The 17,257-nt window shown below is 25.8% G+C and overlaps 2 protein-coding genes across 2 annotated transcripts; one reads left to right on the forward strand and one right to left on the reverse strand.

Annotated features, from left to right (window-relative positions):
• The first annotated feature begins 2,724 nt into the window (after window positions 1-2,724).
• Window positions 2,725-3,719, forward strand: LOC119669638 (DNA-directed RNA polymerase II subunit RPB3). Its single transcript, XM_038079621.1, has one exon. The coding sequence runs from the start codon at window positions 2,837-2,839 to the stop codon at window positions 3,662-3,664; it is 828 nt and encodes a 275-aa protein (XP_037935549.1). The 5' UTR covers window positions 2,725-2,836; the 3' UTR covers window positions 3,665-3,719.
• A 3,276-nt stretch (window positions 3,720-6,995) lies between these two features.
• On the reverse strand, window positions 6,996-14,821 carry LOC119669640 (protein kinase shaggy-like; the record flags this gene model as incomplete). The annotated part of the gene is given in 6 exon segments (XM_038079622.1): window positions 6,996-7,322; window positions 11,263-11,421; window positions 11,650-11,839; window positions 14,123-14,316; window positions 14,394-14,631; window positions 14,711-14,821. Coding segments are annotated over 6 exon segments (1,137 nt in total), but the record flags the coding sequence as incomplete, so codon positions are not given.
• Window positions 14,822-17,257: the final 2,436 nt, after the last annotated feature.

The following is a 17,257-nucleotide window of genomic DNA, read 5'->3' on the forward strand; positions in this document are numbered from 1 at the left end:
TTATGTTCCTTAAATCGAAGTATTCTATTATATATTAGATATAAAAGGCTGTATTTTTTTGTATATTAGTTAGTTAAAGAAATAAATGAACTATTTGTATTCAAATAAACACATTGAATATTAGCTAAATTTTCTAACCGAAAATAATTGTCTGATCTAAATTGTCTGATATACCTCGCGCACCTAGCAACCATATTCAGTAATTAAATGTGGTTGACATACAACCACAGCGGTAGTCGCAAAAGTTGAATGGATTGAGTTCTGGATGCACTATATAATTGTTGACTCCTTGGGCATAAGCTTAAAATGTCTTAAATGTGAAACTGTTAAATAATGATTTAAAAGGCATTTAAATCAGCTACAAATACGCTAATAATATTACTCCTTTGATTAAAGAGTGTGAAATTTTCTTCGGAAATCGATGTTCTGATGTCTGATGACTAGGGTTAATTGGTTTGCACTCTAAGTATGTACCACACTCATAAATTTTGTGACAAGAAACCGGACCAGCCTGTACTTAACCTCTCCAGAAAAGAACATCAAAATCATGTATATATAAAATATGCAATAAAAAAATTATAATAATAAATTTGTATATTGTTTAATTAATTATTATAGAATAGTGAAAAATATACATTCAAGCTAGATAATGTTCTATTACCTAGCAAATATTTATTCAATTGAATTAAATGATTTTCAATTAATTTTCGTTTTTTTTTGGCACTCTAAATTAGGTTGTGCCAAAAAGCTGAGCGTTTATACTGCCATAAATTGATTTATGCAGAAAATGTGGCTTTTATAAGTAAAAAATGTTAACAGTAAGATTTGGTTTACTTGTTCTACAATTTAGATTTGGTGTGAAATTATTTCTTCAAAAAGAAAATGTTTGAACATTTTCTATTGAAAGAATATTAATAAAGTTGTTTTAATATTTATCAAAAACTGCAACTATTTGTTGTTTCTTTTCGTTCTACAATTTTTACTGCTTCCATATTCTAATCATAATTTTATGAACTGAACTTGAATATGATTTAATCACAGATAATGATCCAACATTTTTAAAAGTCCTCCTATTATATACTGATTTTCTGCAAAATGAAATACTGACACTATTTCGATTTCCTGGACAGTCGAATGTGTGCTAATTTTTCAACTATGTTATAAGTCGATTTAGCCTACATCTCGAAATATAGAAGTTTAAAGTTGCCAACTTCGTATATTGATTATATTAATAAAAATAACTATATGTGCCATCTAGTGCTAACTAGTAGTACGTGTAATTTTTAAATTCATTACACAAACGGTGATTAACAACAAACTTAAAATAGATGTTTTTTAAAACTATTAGTATACTTAACTCGATTTAATATTATACATGTATTCATGTTTTTGACATGAATGCTCTAATAGAACATTTTTATTTCGCACTGAAAGCAACAACAATTGACAGCTTAAATTACAAACATGACAGCTAAAATTACAAACAAAACTTTCGTGTGAATTCACTAATATATTGGATTATTTTAAATAATTGTGCCTCTTTGTCTAATATCGCACAAAAATCTTTGTTATACTGGATTCACACGTCAGTTTAATAAAATCTAGCTCTGAAGATTGTAAGAGCATTGTTGTTTTTTCACGTTTTCTTTCGCATGTTAAGAGTATTTTTTTGCTACTCTGAACGAAAAAATTATGGCTATTATGTCGTAAATATATCATTCGAGAAAGTAAAAAATGTTTTCGGTATTCGATATAACAGCAATTGATTTATTGTTATTGTGAAGTCTTTCATAAAATTTAAGTTGAATTGGTAATTTGTAATTATTAAAAAAAAGTAACAAAAAGAGAAGAGTTTTTATTTATAATATAAATAAATTTATTTATCCACATCTTAGTGGATGTTTTTCGTCAAATTTGCTCGTTTTATTGCACACAATAAACGCCTATAATTTCACCGTAAGAATATTAAAAAGGTGAATTCAGTTGTTTATGATTTTATCGCTTTATCGTTTACGTTTGAATACTTCATTTGTTTTGGATTGCGCTTTTTGATGATGTGAATCAGAGCTGTTCAGACCAGATGCGATAGCGGGCAAATACCAATCACTGTACAGATTGGAGGGGCGCTAAAATGAATGCATGCGTTCATAATTGTTTTCGACAAAAATAAAAATACGATTATAATGTTAAATTTAGTTTTATTTATTTGGTATATCAATTTAAAGTCTTTTACTTGGTGTACTATAAACATAAAATAATGTCGTTCTACCAGTACACCAAAACGCGTAATTGTAGTAGATTAAAAATATGTGCTGGGCTGCAAGTAGTCTGCAAGCCGTGCTTTGAACAGCTCTGATATAAACAATTTACTAATTTTGTTTATATTTTCTAATGGATTATTTTCTCTTATGGATATTAATAAATAGTTCTAAATTCAAAAATAAAAATTTGTTGGAAATTCATAACAACTCTGTGTTATCAATAATTTTAGTATCTAATGTAAATGATGATTGATTATTAAAGATTATTATTAATTTTATATTTTTATCATTTTATATTAATACTTTCTTGCGGGTTAAATATTTTTGATGTAATTTATTCATAAATTCACAAATTGCTTAGAAAAAGTAATTTGTGTGATTTGTGCAAATCAATGCCTTTCCAACTGTTGAAAGTTTTATTTTTATAAAATTAATTTTATTTTTGTGTAATGGCAACTCTTCTACATTTAACACTGACAGCCGAAAGCAATAGTTTTATATTTGCGGCAAAAAGATTTATTTCTATTTTATAGTTAAATAGTTAAATTGTGAAATATTGTTAAAAAAGTAGAATAATGCCTTATGCAAATCAACCTTCAGTGCAAATCACTGAGTTAACTGATGATAACGCTAAATTCGTGCTGGAAGACACAGATTTGAGCGTCGCAAACAGTTTACGTCGCGTCTTTATTGCTGAGACTCCAACACTCGCTATTGATTGGGTGCAGCTGGAGGCCAATTCTACTGTGCTTTCGGATGAATTTATTGCTCATCGCATTGGTTTGATACCATTGATCTCTGATGATGTGGTTGAAAGATTACAATATACAAGAGATTGCGTTTGTTTAGATTTTTGTCCTGAGTGCAGCGTTGAGTTCACACTTGATGTAAAGTGCAATGATGAACAAACACGGCATGTAACAACAGCGGATTTAAAATCTAGTAACCCAAAAGTTGTTCCAGTGACTTCGCGTCATCCAAACGAAGAAGACAATGAATATGGTGAAAGCAATGATGAAATTTTAATTGTGAAATTGCGAAAAGGTCAGGAACTTAAATTACGTGCATATGCTAAGAAAGGTTTCGGTAAAGAACATGCTAAATGGAATCCAACAGCTGGTGTATGTTTTGAATATGATCCAGATAATGCATTGCGTCATACGTTGTACCCTAAGCCAGATGAGTGGCCAAAAAGTGAACACAGCGAACTGGAAGATGAGCAATTTGAAGCAACATACAGTTGGGAGGCTGTCCCAAATAAATTTTTTTATAATGTTGAGTCTTCAGGTGCTTTGAAGCCGGAAAATATTGTGCTTATGGGTGTACAAGTACTTAAAAATAAATTATCAAACTTACAAACGCAGCTGAGTCATGAAACCCAAAATGATGCTTTAGCAGTATAATATTATTATTTTTTTTTTAAACTACTGTAATTATACTATTATCTTTATCAAATAAATTTCTTAAAAAATAAAAAGTTTAATTATCTTTGTATTTGTATTAATAGATTAAATGGAAAATAGAATAGAATTTTATCTACTTAATAAATATAGTTATGAATATTTCACACATATTTATAACAATAAATTTAATCTTAATAAATTTAATTTTATTAAATTTAAACAATAAATTTAATCTTAGATCTTTTTAACTCCTTCCATTAAATGAACATCTTTGCAATCACCATTCCTTTCCTACATTTTTGATGATTTATATATATTTTCGTATCCTTCCCCTGTCCTTCGTATTCGTACAGGTAGGCAAATGGGCTAGTTTATATAGTTCATATTTAGCAGATTGTTTTTAAAGAAGGTTTTCCACAACGCTATCCTAATCACACTTCTATCACACACTTCTATTTTGAATATATATGGATATGTCACTGGGCATAGTCCATACGCGCCTTTCTTGAGATCGTAATAACTATTAATACGATTTATATTTATATATATTACTTATTGTCATTTATACCTGACAGATTGTAATAAAAGAAATAGATTTAAAAAAAAAAAAAATTTACGATAAATTTGCGTTAGGCAAGCTATAGGCTTTGCGAAATTTCTTTGCTACTGTAGTGGAGATCTACAATATAGAGCAGAAAATTTAAATCACAAATACTAATACAAGGTTGTAGGAACGGCTGGGTCTATGTCAAATATGACGAATTAGCGATGCTCACAACTAATAGCAGTGAGAACTATACTGGCCATAAATGTCTCTTGAAGATTTCGATAGTATTTCAATGTTCTAAGTTAGGAGGAAGCTATTGGTCAAACGATGTCCATTTGATATTTTGATAATAGTTTGGCTAATCGATTAAACTTCCGTGAGAAACGTGGTCCATTCCATATTTGTTTTCAATAATTCCTTTAATTGAATTGGATACAGCTATAGGGTATACAGATATAAGGTAGTATAGATTCAGGTTGATATACCTTATCTATTAGTTAGAATAATAGGCAATATACAGTAAACAATATTTCCTGGTTAAAATACTGTTTAACCACGACAAAGGTAGTTTTCGATTACGTCTGGCTAAATTCAAAAGTATTCGGCTGAATATTTTCTTTTTGAAACCTATTATTCGCTTCCTGTCTTTCTACTTATTTTATCAAATTATGAGAAACTGTAGTATAGGTCAGTTAGTAGTTGGTATAATATAGCTGGAATGTTCATATAAGGTAGTTTGCGATTCCGTATGGCTAGATCTAAAAGTATTCGGTCAAATGCTTTCTATTTGAAACCTAATATGTCTGTATTTGACATATTTTATGAAATTATGCGAATCTGTAGCATAGATCACCCTAGAAGAACAAGGGTGATCAAGTTAGTACTTTTTAACCGTTATATTTACCATTGTACCAACCCCTTTTAAATTTTCCAGAGTGCTACGTAGGACTGAACTGTATAAGTCTTTTAATAATTTGAGTATATACGTTTTATACTTTATACGTTTTACAAATGTTAATCAAAATCTGTTGAGTGTACGTTTAAATGTTTTTTGCAGCAAGATCGGTAGATTAATGCATAAAAGATCTTAGTTTTTTTTATTAAATTAAATTTTATTTTATAGATTTTTGTATTTTTTTATTTATTGAAGTTAATTTCTGACAATTTGTTTCATTTTTTTTATGCATAAGCTTTTAAATTAAATTGTTTTAAATTACATTTTTAATTAGTTTAAATTTTTTTATTTACGCCATAATGTTTTATATTGTTGTTGTTGTTTTTGTGGATGTACTAATTAATAACTATAATAATAGCTTTTAAAAATTTATATTAGTATTTTTTAATTTAAAGTAATGTTTTTTTATGTGTGTGTTTGTTTTGTTTAAATTTCAATTTAAGTTTACAGTTAGTTTAATGAATTTAAATTTGCAGCAATTATGTATGTATATATTTATATAAATATATATATATGTATGTGTGTTCTTCTCGTGTTTTAAATATATATATATTAAAATGTAATTTTTAATCATTTTATCGGTACAATTTTTGCATTGCCTTATTAACAGAATTACAAATATATATATATTATATATATATAAAAAAACTAATAATGAAATAGAACATTTTTTTTATAAAAAATTGTACATGTATATTTTTATGTGCATGTTTTATGTATATATATAAGTGTATATATACGTGAACATATATCTTTTTCTTTTTGTATACATATAATTAAAATAATTATTAAACTTAAAATTTAAAGTATTATAATTATGTTCTGATATTTATAGTTCTAAATAATGGTCATGCTTTAAAATTATTTTTACCATAACATATTAATAAAATCATAAAAATTTTCAAATAAAATATATAATAATTATTTAAAATTAAACTGACTTACATAAAAAAGCTTAAATAAACCTATTAAATTATATTATTTATATATATATATATAAGAACTTAAGATAATAATTTTAAATTATTTCTAATTATTTAAGTTTTCTTATATATTTTTGAATTGTAACTACTTTACTATTTTTGTTAATTTTAATATTTAAAATTGTTTTAAATTTATTTACTTTTATATTGACTGTTATACTAAATTTTTATTAATTTAACTTGAGGAGTGTAGGTAGTAAAAGCTTTTGCGTTACACTAGTCATCGTATAGGAAAAGGACAGGGGAGGGATGGGAAAAGCTGGCTACGAGGTTTTAAAGTATTAAATGTGATTTGTGTTTTAGTTATTCAAAATTGATTTTGCCTTGAGTTATTTTAAATTTAAAAGGCTTACGACTTGACTTTATGAGGGATCTATCTTTATTTTAATATATGTTTTTATGTTTAAATGGTTTGTTTCGCAATTTTTTTTTTTTTTTTTTTTTTTTGATTTTGCAAATTATCATTTCGGTTATATTTACTTTGTTTTACACTAATTTTTTAGGTTAAATATTTTCTATTTTTATGCATATATAAGTAAATATATATATAAATATTTTTTATTTTATATATATATCTGCTATATATTAATTAGCTTAATCGCTTTTATGTATAAATAATATATATAATTAATTTAAACTTTTATATGTAGTTTGTTTTTAGTTTTATATTTTATAAAACTTTTTAATAAATCTTTTAATTATATTTTATTGTTATTTATATGTATATATAACTATTATATATATACATACATATATTAATATATATATATATATATATATATACATATATATATAGATATATATATATATAAATATATAAATTTATTTTTAATGTATTTTCATTTGTTACATTGTTATACTTATTATTAATTTTATATAGTTCTTATAAGAATTTATTGAATTTTTATAACGATTCTATTGCAACTCGCTAACCCATTGTCGTCGCTGCCTGCTGCGGTTGTTGTATTGGTGTACCGGCAACAGAACCCCCAGCATTGGTGGCACCGCCAGTTGCTGTTGCGCCGGACTGTTGGCTGTTGGTGTTACTATTGCCATCACTGGTTTGCTGTTGTGGTTGCGATTGTGTTGTGGGTGCAGTTGAAGATGCTGCACTGTTCGCGGATGAAGATGATGCTGCTGCTCCGGCACCTCCATTATTGCTGGATTGATTTCCTAAAATATATAAAAAAAAACAAATGATTTTTTTACAATAATTCAAAAAAGTTTATATTAAAGTATCAAAATTGTTTTCTAATAATGTAACAATTAAATTTGTTGCAAACAATATTCAAGAAATAACTTTTTACATGCGATTGATATAAAAACAAAAAGAAATTGATTTACATTAATTACTCTGGATATATTAAATATATATTTTATATAATAATAATTTTGATATGCCACATATTTCATTGGTTTTGAATAAGGCACACAGTGCACTTCATCTCCACATCAATTTTTTATAATATCTTGCTTCTGCCTGAGGCAGGTGCATTCTGGACCTTTTTAATAACTGGTTTGTCTTCCTTCTTGATCACAGCTTAAAAAATATGTATTATTATTAATTAATCGGTTTCAGAGAAGATATATGATTATAAACAGACTACAATTATATGGTATTATTCATTGTTTTGTAAATAATAAAGTGTACTCTAAACCAGTGTTTCTCAACCCTAAACATAACGCGGAACGACAAAATAGACAAAGTATTTTGCAAAGACTATTAGTGTCATTGGTGTTACCAATGACACAAACCAAAGGTTGAGAAACTCTGCTCTAAACGATTATTTATTATTCAATGATAAACTGATATTACTATGTAAAGTAAATACCTTATGAATAATATGTATTTGAATTGAAGAGACATCAATTCAGATCTTTTTTAAATGGTATTTAAATTAGTTATAACACAAAAACGTTTCTAATTATAAAAACTCATCACAAAGTTGAATAATAATTTGTGAGATCTATTATATTATTTATGTTGTCTATATTGCGTTTTTTTTATTGTGGTACCTAAAAGACATTTAAATAAGTTTATATACTATCTAAACAGTCTCAACTCTTATTACAAAGAGTTTATCACAACATCACTATTAGGTTCGTCTGCAAACGTATTTCTAAGCTTACCATATATACTATAATGTCATTTAAATAGTGCTTTGCTCAAAGGAAGGAATTTCTAAGAAAAAATTACTACTTTCTACTTATATGTATGTTTTATAACAAAATAAGCTACCAACACAACACAGACAAATGCAAGTAACAAGAATTTAAAAAAAACTGATTCTTTGGTAGGATTCAAGGTAGAAACTTTCAGCAGAAAATTGTATATTAAATTTGACATCTTTGATTATATATTAAATTTGTTTACATGCGTTAATTTACTGTTATTACAACAAAGTTACGCAAACTACACAAAAATAAAAATTAATATAATTAATTAAACCAATACCAAAGCAAAAGAGGAGAAAAAGTAAAAATAATTGTTAATATATCAAACTACCAAAAAGAGCGTTATTTTTTATTAAATATATATGTATATATTTCCATATATACCATATATTTATAACAATCAACTTATACTAAAAATAAAAACATATTTTATTATTATTTTTTTAAATTTGTGTCATTTTTATTAATAATTTATTTTTTCACTTTATTATATTATTTTATTTAATTTTTTCTAGAGCAAATAATAGTTTAACAAAGAATTTTGTTGTTGGTTTTCATTAATATTTAAAATTAAAGTTATAAATAAAATATAAAAAATAAAGCCATTAATTGTATACATACAAAATAATATATAATAAATTATATATTTCTAAATTAACATTGAAAAAATTTTCTTTTATCATTTTTAATTTATTTATATATATTCATATATATATAATAAACATAATTTATTGTAAAAGTGATTATGCCATTTTTTTCTCTCTAAATATAGTGCATTTATAGGTATCTTGTATTTCATTTACATGATAAAATACACAAACAACATACAAAATAAAATTTGAAATTGCAACTAGTAAATTATATATATAAAAAAAAAATTAATTTAGCAAAAATTAATATTTTTGTTTAAAAATGTACAATTTCTATTTAATCGAAAATAAAAAAAATTTTAACTAATTATTTTAATTGTTTTTTTTTTGTTTTGCATATAGAAATTTGTAAAATCATATATATATATATAAAGTTTTTTCAAGATTTTTTATCAGTATTTTTAAATCTAAAAATAATTTTAGTTTAATTTCATAAATGTTTTTTTTATGTTATATTACGTAAGATAGAAAGAACTATGCCACTATGTATCTGTAAAAAATAAAAGATTACAAACATATATTTTATACAGAGCAAAAAAAAATTTTTTTAAAAGTAACTAATGTCTAAAATAAGTTAAAAATTAGAACGAAAATGAAATAAAATAAATTTAGCTTTGTAGTTTTATTAGAAATGTAATTAATAAATATGTTAGTATGAAAAAAAAAAAAATTACAAAACACTAAACAAAAAGTAATGCATGCCACTTTTAATAAATAATAAATAAGCGATAAACATTTAAAAGACTTAAGTTTGTTATGATCACTTAATCCTTATCCATATTATTGACTCCTGAAACATAAAGGCAACGACATGTCTGTCGTTTAGTTGTTCCTAAACTATTTTGTACACTGGGAAGAGGGCATATGATAATGAACCTCTAAAATACTGATAGAACTGCTATTTTAAAAACTATTAAAAAGCTAATAGATTCAGTAATCCATGTAAGGCGGTACTAAAACTAAAATTTTCACCGCGTTTTTGACAGAGAACTTCAATCTGCAGTGTTTTCTTAAGAAAATAGGCCTTTCAGAGACCAGCCCTTCCGCTTTTGCAAAGTAAATGAAAAGTCTAAACTCATTTTCTGCAAATATTCTAAACTGAAGATCTAGAGATTTATTGATTTAAGGATAGACTTGTTTCCCCCTACACAACAAATGATTAATGAACGGTTAAAAATGGGGTTTGCAAAACAACTAAGTTGTGTTTTACAATATTCCCTATTTAAAAATAATACTATCAATATTGCTTGTAACTACTAAAAAAAAGAACTTTATATATATAGATATATAAATAATTTTTTAAATTCATAACGTATTTAACTATGAACATAAAAACTACATAAATACGAGAAGTGAATATTATAATTTGAGTGAACTGTTTCATACAATGATCTAAACAAATCGTAAAAATTAAAATACATTATTTATTAAACTATATATTAGTCGTTACAACTCAATTAAGAAACCTGTTTTTGGAATGGGTCGTTTGGAGACAAAAGTAACTACGAAGCGTAGCTTGCCTTGCTCCTATTAAATACAATTGAGATTATTTATCATACTAATTGTATATTTTTATTAACTAAATTTGGTGGATAAAAGTTTTGTGAATTAGCAACTTCAATTTAATATATATCTAAATTTATTTTGGATTTTTTAACTTCAGTTCATTAAACGCAGTTAGCTAAAGGCGCTTAATTCCATATAAAAATTAAACACATATGCATATGTGTTTCGAATAAAATATACTATAAGTTTTATTTGGCAATAAAAAATAAAATATAAATATTATTCTAAAGAAAAAAAATCTTTGCACATAACATAGAGGAAGTGACAATTGCAATACGGTTTAATCTAATCTATTTAATAAAACTTTAATTTTTTATATTTTTTTGTTTAAAAATTGGAAAGCTATATAAATCTTTTAGTTTGGGATGAGTGTAGGGCGAGTGTACTAAAAAGGTGTTTTTTAAGCTTATTTTTTGGTAACTATAGCAATATATATAGAAAAAATAATTGAATGAAATGTTTTTCAATATAATAAAAACAATTTTTATGATATAATGAACTAACACAAATCATTTACAAGTAAATAATATATATACTCGCGACATTTTTCAATATAACTTAATATTTTCTTAATATAAATAAATGTATTCTTTACTTGACATAACATGCTGTTTTTGTTATAAACATTTAGGCGAACGTTACAATTTCTTTTACAAAAAGCTTTGTTTTAGTACGAAAAAAAAATATATATAATTAATTTTAATAAAAGAACAATAGCTTACCTGAAGTTTGCGAAGCTGCTCCCGGCGTACCGGCGGCACTTGATGGATTTGATGCAGAACCCGACGGACCATCACCACTTACGTTAACACGATTTGCACTATTATTTTGTAAATGTTTTGGCAACAATTGTGGGATTAGGCTTGGTTGTATCGATAGTTCTGTAGAATAATTAAAATATTTTAAATTATTTATAGAATTATATAAATATAGACATAAAGACATCTGAAAGGTTTTATAAATCGTTTAAAAATGACATTATAATAATAGTGAAGCATATGTTTGTAAAAAAAATATATATCACTAAATATACTTCAAATGTTATTATTACATTCTTTTTTAAACGATTTAACGATTTCTAAAAGTACATAATTTTTGTATTAGCTTACCATGTTCTGTGAAATTAAATAATGGTGGCATTTCTCGTCCATTGGGTAAAGTCTGATTACCCTCTTGACGTAGTTCATCGAAGAATGGATGTGCACATGCTTTTAATGGTGTGATACGAGCGCTTGGTGTATATTCAAGTAGTTGTGATACCAAATTTATAGCTTCTGGAGGTGTCCTTATACGGAAAACCTAAAATTTATTTAAAAGAAGAAAATCCAAATTAAATTGATTGAAAGTATTGACTGGAAAATATATGACTGAAAACAATCTTTTCTTTACTAGGACAAATAAAAAGGATTTAAAATTTTAATAAAAAAATAACTATGTCATCGTGCAAAAATAGTAAATCGATTGGAAAATACTATGGGTAATAATGTTTTATTTATTAGATCATTGATAAAATGTTAGTATTGACTTTTTCGAAGTTTTAATACTGTTTACACTAATCTTTTGTTAACAAATTAATTATTTATACCATTTACCATATTAATATTAATTTATTTTGAATTCATTAATAAATATCATCCACTTGTCGACATACTCTAAATACAACCATAATATGAATCATTTCATTCATGTTGACTATTTTGTCAATATCTACCTATTCAATAAAATGATCCATATTGCTATGTCTATTATTTATATATAAATGCTTTATATAGTCTCTTCTCGTTGCTTCAAAGTTTTATAACATTTTCAACTAGATTAAAATGTACTTTTTCTACAAGAGAACTATTTTCTACTATTTTTTATATGCTTTGCAACTCAGCAGATGTCAAGTTTCACGATCTTGAACTGTCACTTGCGTTTTTGCATCCCATATTGTTTTTAATATTTTTCCAAATTTTCGGTAAGGTATTTTTACTTTCCTTTATCTCCCTCAACTTGTAAAACCTCAGCATATTATTCTTTGATCTTCTTACCAACAAGAACGAACAAGTGTCTCTTTAGTTACTGGAGAAATCATTTTGTGACTGATTAAATCTGTCTGGTAGACTCTTGTTATTAAGGACAATCAAGTGTCTTGCGTTCGTTAATAAGTACGACGAAATGTCGTCATTTATTTTTGTTGGAAATTCAACATTCGTTTTTACTTTTTTAAAAAAACCACTTTGAACATGTATGTCCGAAGTTATCAGACATATGCACATGTTGACACTATTTGTGAATACGGACAGTTAGAAGAGAGAATAGAGATTTGCCATTCATAAAGAGAAGTCATCGAACTCTCGAGAATACAACCTGGAAATATTTATCTATAACGATAACTAAGTGCCGTTTAATATTCCTATTGCAGATTCGCTATTTTTTAATCGTACTATTTTATATACCATAGCTACTAGCTAATAAGGAGAATAGAGTGTTGTTGTTCTTGTTGTAACCCTCAAGTATGTGCCTATGTAGTTCCACATAGAAGTGCTGAAAGGCACTTGGTCGTTGAACTCGATGTTCGAAGTGTCGTTCATTATTCCTGTTACATATTTACCAATCCAAAAGGAAGTGAACTAACAATAATAATTAACTAACTAACTTTATGAGTTTTAAAATCAAGTAAATTATACGTATCTTAATATAATGTATTTTCCAATCAAATTTCTTCTTTGAACATATTTACATAATTCACAAAGGTTTTGAGGAAAGGTATTAGGTTAGGAATAGGTTGTAATTTATATGCACATAATGCTTATTTACAGGTTTTGTTATAAAAAGCAAATAGCAACAGCATGATAACTGCTGAGAGCAGTTAAATTGGAGACGTCAAGTTAATTGCAGACACATTCTTGAAGCGTTTGTCATTTCTTCTCAATAAAAAAAACACACACTTTTTATTTAAATTACAAGCACAAACAGTTGTTGTATTAGAAAGAAAAAAATTGGTAAATTTTTAATTAATGAATATTACTGCACTCATGGCTAGTAAATATTTTTTTATAAAAAAAAAAAATGAATAAGAAAAAATGTTTAAACAATCGAATTGTTTTTGTTAGAAATTTTATAAATAAAAACCAATTGTTGTATTTTTCGTGGGAGAAAAAAAATTTTGTTTGTTGTTGCTTACTCTCCAACGTTGTTTCTGGCTTAGTGCATTTGGAAATTGGCTACGTTCAAGTAGTGACTGCAAATAGGTTACTTCAATTAAACACTAATATTTTAGAATTCTTTAAAATATTATTTACAAAAAGAAAAAAGAAAAATAAAATATGTAATGCATACAATGTGGAAGTAATGCATATACAAATATGAGGAAATAAAAACTAACAAAGCACATTTCATGAAAATTAGCAAATTAAGAATTGATAATGTCTTTGAAAGATACTGCGTGCATAAATGTCAATTGCCTCAATAATGAGAAATATTGATTGAAAACGTTGCTGCTGCTCTTGCTCTATATATTATAGATTATATACATACATACACATAAATGTATAGATATATATATATATATTGTGTATATTAATTGATTGTGTTTACCTTTTGCCATGGATGACTTTTTATTTGTGGAAATTTAAATTCCGTATAATTTGGATTCATTTCGCGAATTTGTTCTCGTGTTGGTGTACCCAAAACTTTAATAACTTCAACTAATTGATCAACACCGGAATCACCGGGGAATATAGGCTGACCCAAGAGTAATTCAGCTAAGACACAGCCAGCGCTCCATACATCTAAAATATTCCATTAAAATATAATTAGATAAAGAAACTTATTCAACATTTTTATATATATATGTATATATACTTACCGATTTTTGTTGTATAATTAATTGCACCAAATATTAACTCTGGTGCACGATAGTACCGAGAGCAAATATATGATACATTCGGCTCACCATGTAACAATTGTTTTGCGCTACCAAAATCGCATAGTTTCAACACTGCTGTCTCTGGATCTAATAGAAGATTTTGGGGTTTAATATCGCGATGACAAATTCCCAAAGAGTGTATATATGCCAAACTTCTAAACAACTGATACATGTAAAGCTGTAAATGTATTTTAAAAATATTAATAATTTTATTTAACTCTATTGACTCTATATTTTTTTTATTTTTTAATACATACACGAATAAAGTTGATTGGTATCGTTTGTTTAGTTTTAGCGTATTGACGTGCAACTTTGTAAACAGTTTCTGGTATATATTCGAGGACTAAATTCAAAAACACTTCATCTCGCTGAAATTAAAAAAAAAAAAACAGGTTAATGATTTATATTAAAAGATTATTTCTTTTTGATCTATTTTATGAAATAATATTAATAAATTAATATAGAAAATAACCTAAGGATAACACCCATCAAGCAGATAAATACTAATTAATACTACAATTAAAAGAAAAAAATTTTATTTTTATTTTTAATAAAATTACAGAAGATATTTTTCAAAACCAATATGTAGGAAATGATAAAATGTAACACTACTACTGACATTGAAATATTTAACGTAAACTTAGATAGACATATAAAATACATCTTTTAAAATTTCTATAACCATATTATTCAGTACAATATATAAGATATGATTATCAATACGATATGATTGATTAATTAACACTTGCCACATAAGTAGGTTAATTCAGATTATACTGGCGATCCTAACAATCTACTTTGGGCTATTGATCCATTGCTTTATCGTATAAAAACTTAGAGGTTTAAAAACCAGCTTGAAGTTTTACTTCACTTTACTAGTTTTACTTTTTAGAAAAAGTTTCTGGAGATAACCAAGATCCTCGAAAAAGAAAGCCAATATAGAGAACCTGCAACGCGGTTACACAAGAAGCGTGGTTACAAAGCAGATAGAAGGCATATGTGTAAACGCTCCACATGTACTACAGGAATGCTTCAATGGAAGATTCAATTTTTTCGCATGGCTCTCTTATCGGCTGTGACTCTTCAACAAATTTACCACAAGACTAATGTCTTTACGGAGGATTTCAATGAATGATGATTTTTTTTTCTTAATAGTGAGCGGCAAGTGTTTGTGAACATATTTTCACGTTATATACAATATTGAGGTGATCTTCAACACAGAATTATATCTGTTGATGAGAGAGCTCGGTGGCTTTTGAGAGGAAAATTAAGTCAAGAAAATGGAATTGGATGGGCTATTCCTTGACGAAAGTTTAGAAGAATATAGGAAAAATGGTGTTTGAATAGAAACAGGTGTTTGTCCATTCATCTTCTGCATTCGCTCATTACGTGTGTAGCGTCAGAGTAATGGCACCTGATCTCAAATTAAACACTGTCGCAAAATCATAAAAGATTTCTATGCTCTTTCATGAGCAATTTTTAAAATTTAATTTATATGTTTTAAACATTTCTATATATTGTAGGTTGAAAAAATCAAGAATTAAAAAACAATTTGAAAAAATTGTTATTATAAAATATATAAATATATTAATATATAAATATATTAATATATTATATAAAATATATAAAATATATATAAAGACTGATTAAAAAAGAATAGATGCATTTTTACCATTTATGCATATTTTTGCAGATCTCTATATAAATACGAGTCGTCTTGTTTCCTTAATGAATATTAGAAATCTTTTACCACAGATCTATCTTAATTTTTTAAGGAATGATATATAATCATACGGTTTTTTTAAATAATTTTACGTTGTAGCTACGTATACGTACTAATATCTAACCAAACTTAATAGTTGTTCATATAATGTAGGATTTGAAAATTTCAATTAGAGGAAGTAGAATGTAAAAAATTATATGATAAAATATGTTAAAATGTTTTAAAAAATAAATTCTATAAGCTTTTAGTATTAAAAATAAAACAAAAATTATACGTAAAAATGTAAACACAAAAAGCTTCAACTATTTGATACTTTTATCAATTTCTATTTCATAATATTATGATATATATAACCTAAAGAAATATTTTAATCTAAAAATGAGTATGTAGGCGATAAAAAAAATGTTATTTATAAAGTATAAGTAATAAAATTCATGCATTTTGCATTTTATATAAAACTTTTCATTTATAAACTTTATAAATGTTTCAAAAATTACTCATGTTTCCAAAATTCAAATGAATTTTTTAGCATATTTAACAAATGTGTCGCATGAGAGAATAAATGCTGGCTGTTTGCAATTAATTTATTTTTTATTGTTTATACATATATACATAGTGTCGTACATATTATATTACAATATTGCATTAGCGAATACGATGAAATATTTACGAAGTTCATTGAACTGATTGATATTAATTGCTACATTATATGTCAAAGAGTACCTGTGGTTTGAGAACACCGGCCAAAATCCCAACATCAATGGGAAACTCGGCTAGCTTTTATTTTATGCAGAAAGCCGTTTTAATTATTTTGAAAACATATTTTTCAAATATAATAGATTATATATTTTTTTGTAAGTTTTATTATTTTTATTTTTAATAAATTTTGTTGTACATAGAATAAGAAAGAAGAAATTTTATATAATATTTGGATTTCAATATTGATTGCATTTACACTTGAAATATATGTTATAAATTCATTTGAATTTTTTTTATTACCATTATCTTTACCTACTAAAATAAGTGCATATTTCACTATTAATTAAAAAGAAATTTTAACAGATATAAACTAAAGGATTTT

Source organism: Teleopsis dalmanni, chromosome 1 (assembly GCF_002237135.1).
Source record: "Teleopsis dalmanni isolate 2A chromosome 1, ASM223713v2, whole genome shotgun sequence".
Lineage (NCBI taxonomy): Eukaryota > Metazoa > Arthropoda > Insecta > Diptera > Diopsidae > Teleopsis > Teleopsis dalmanni.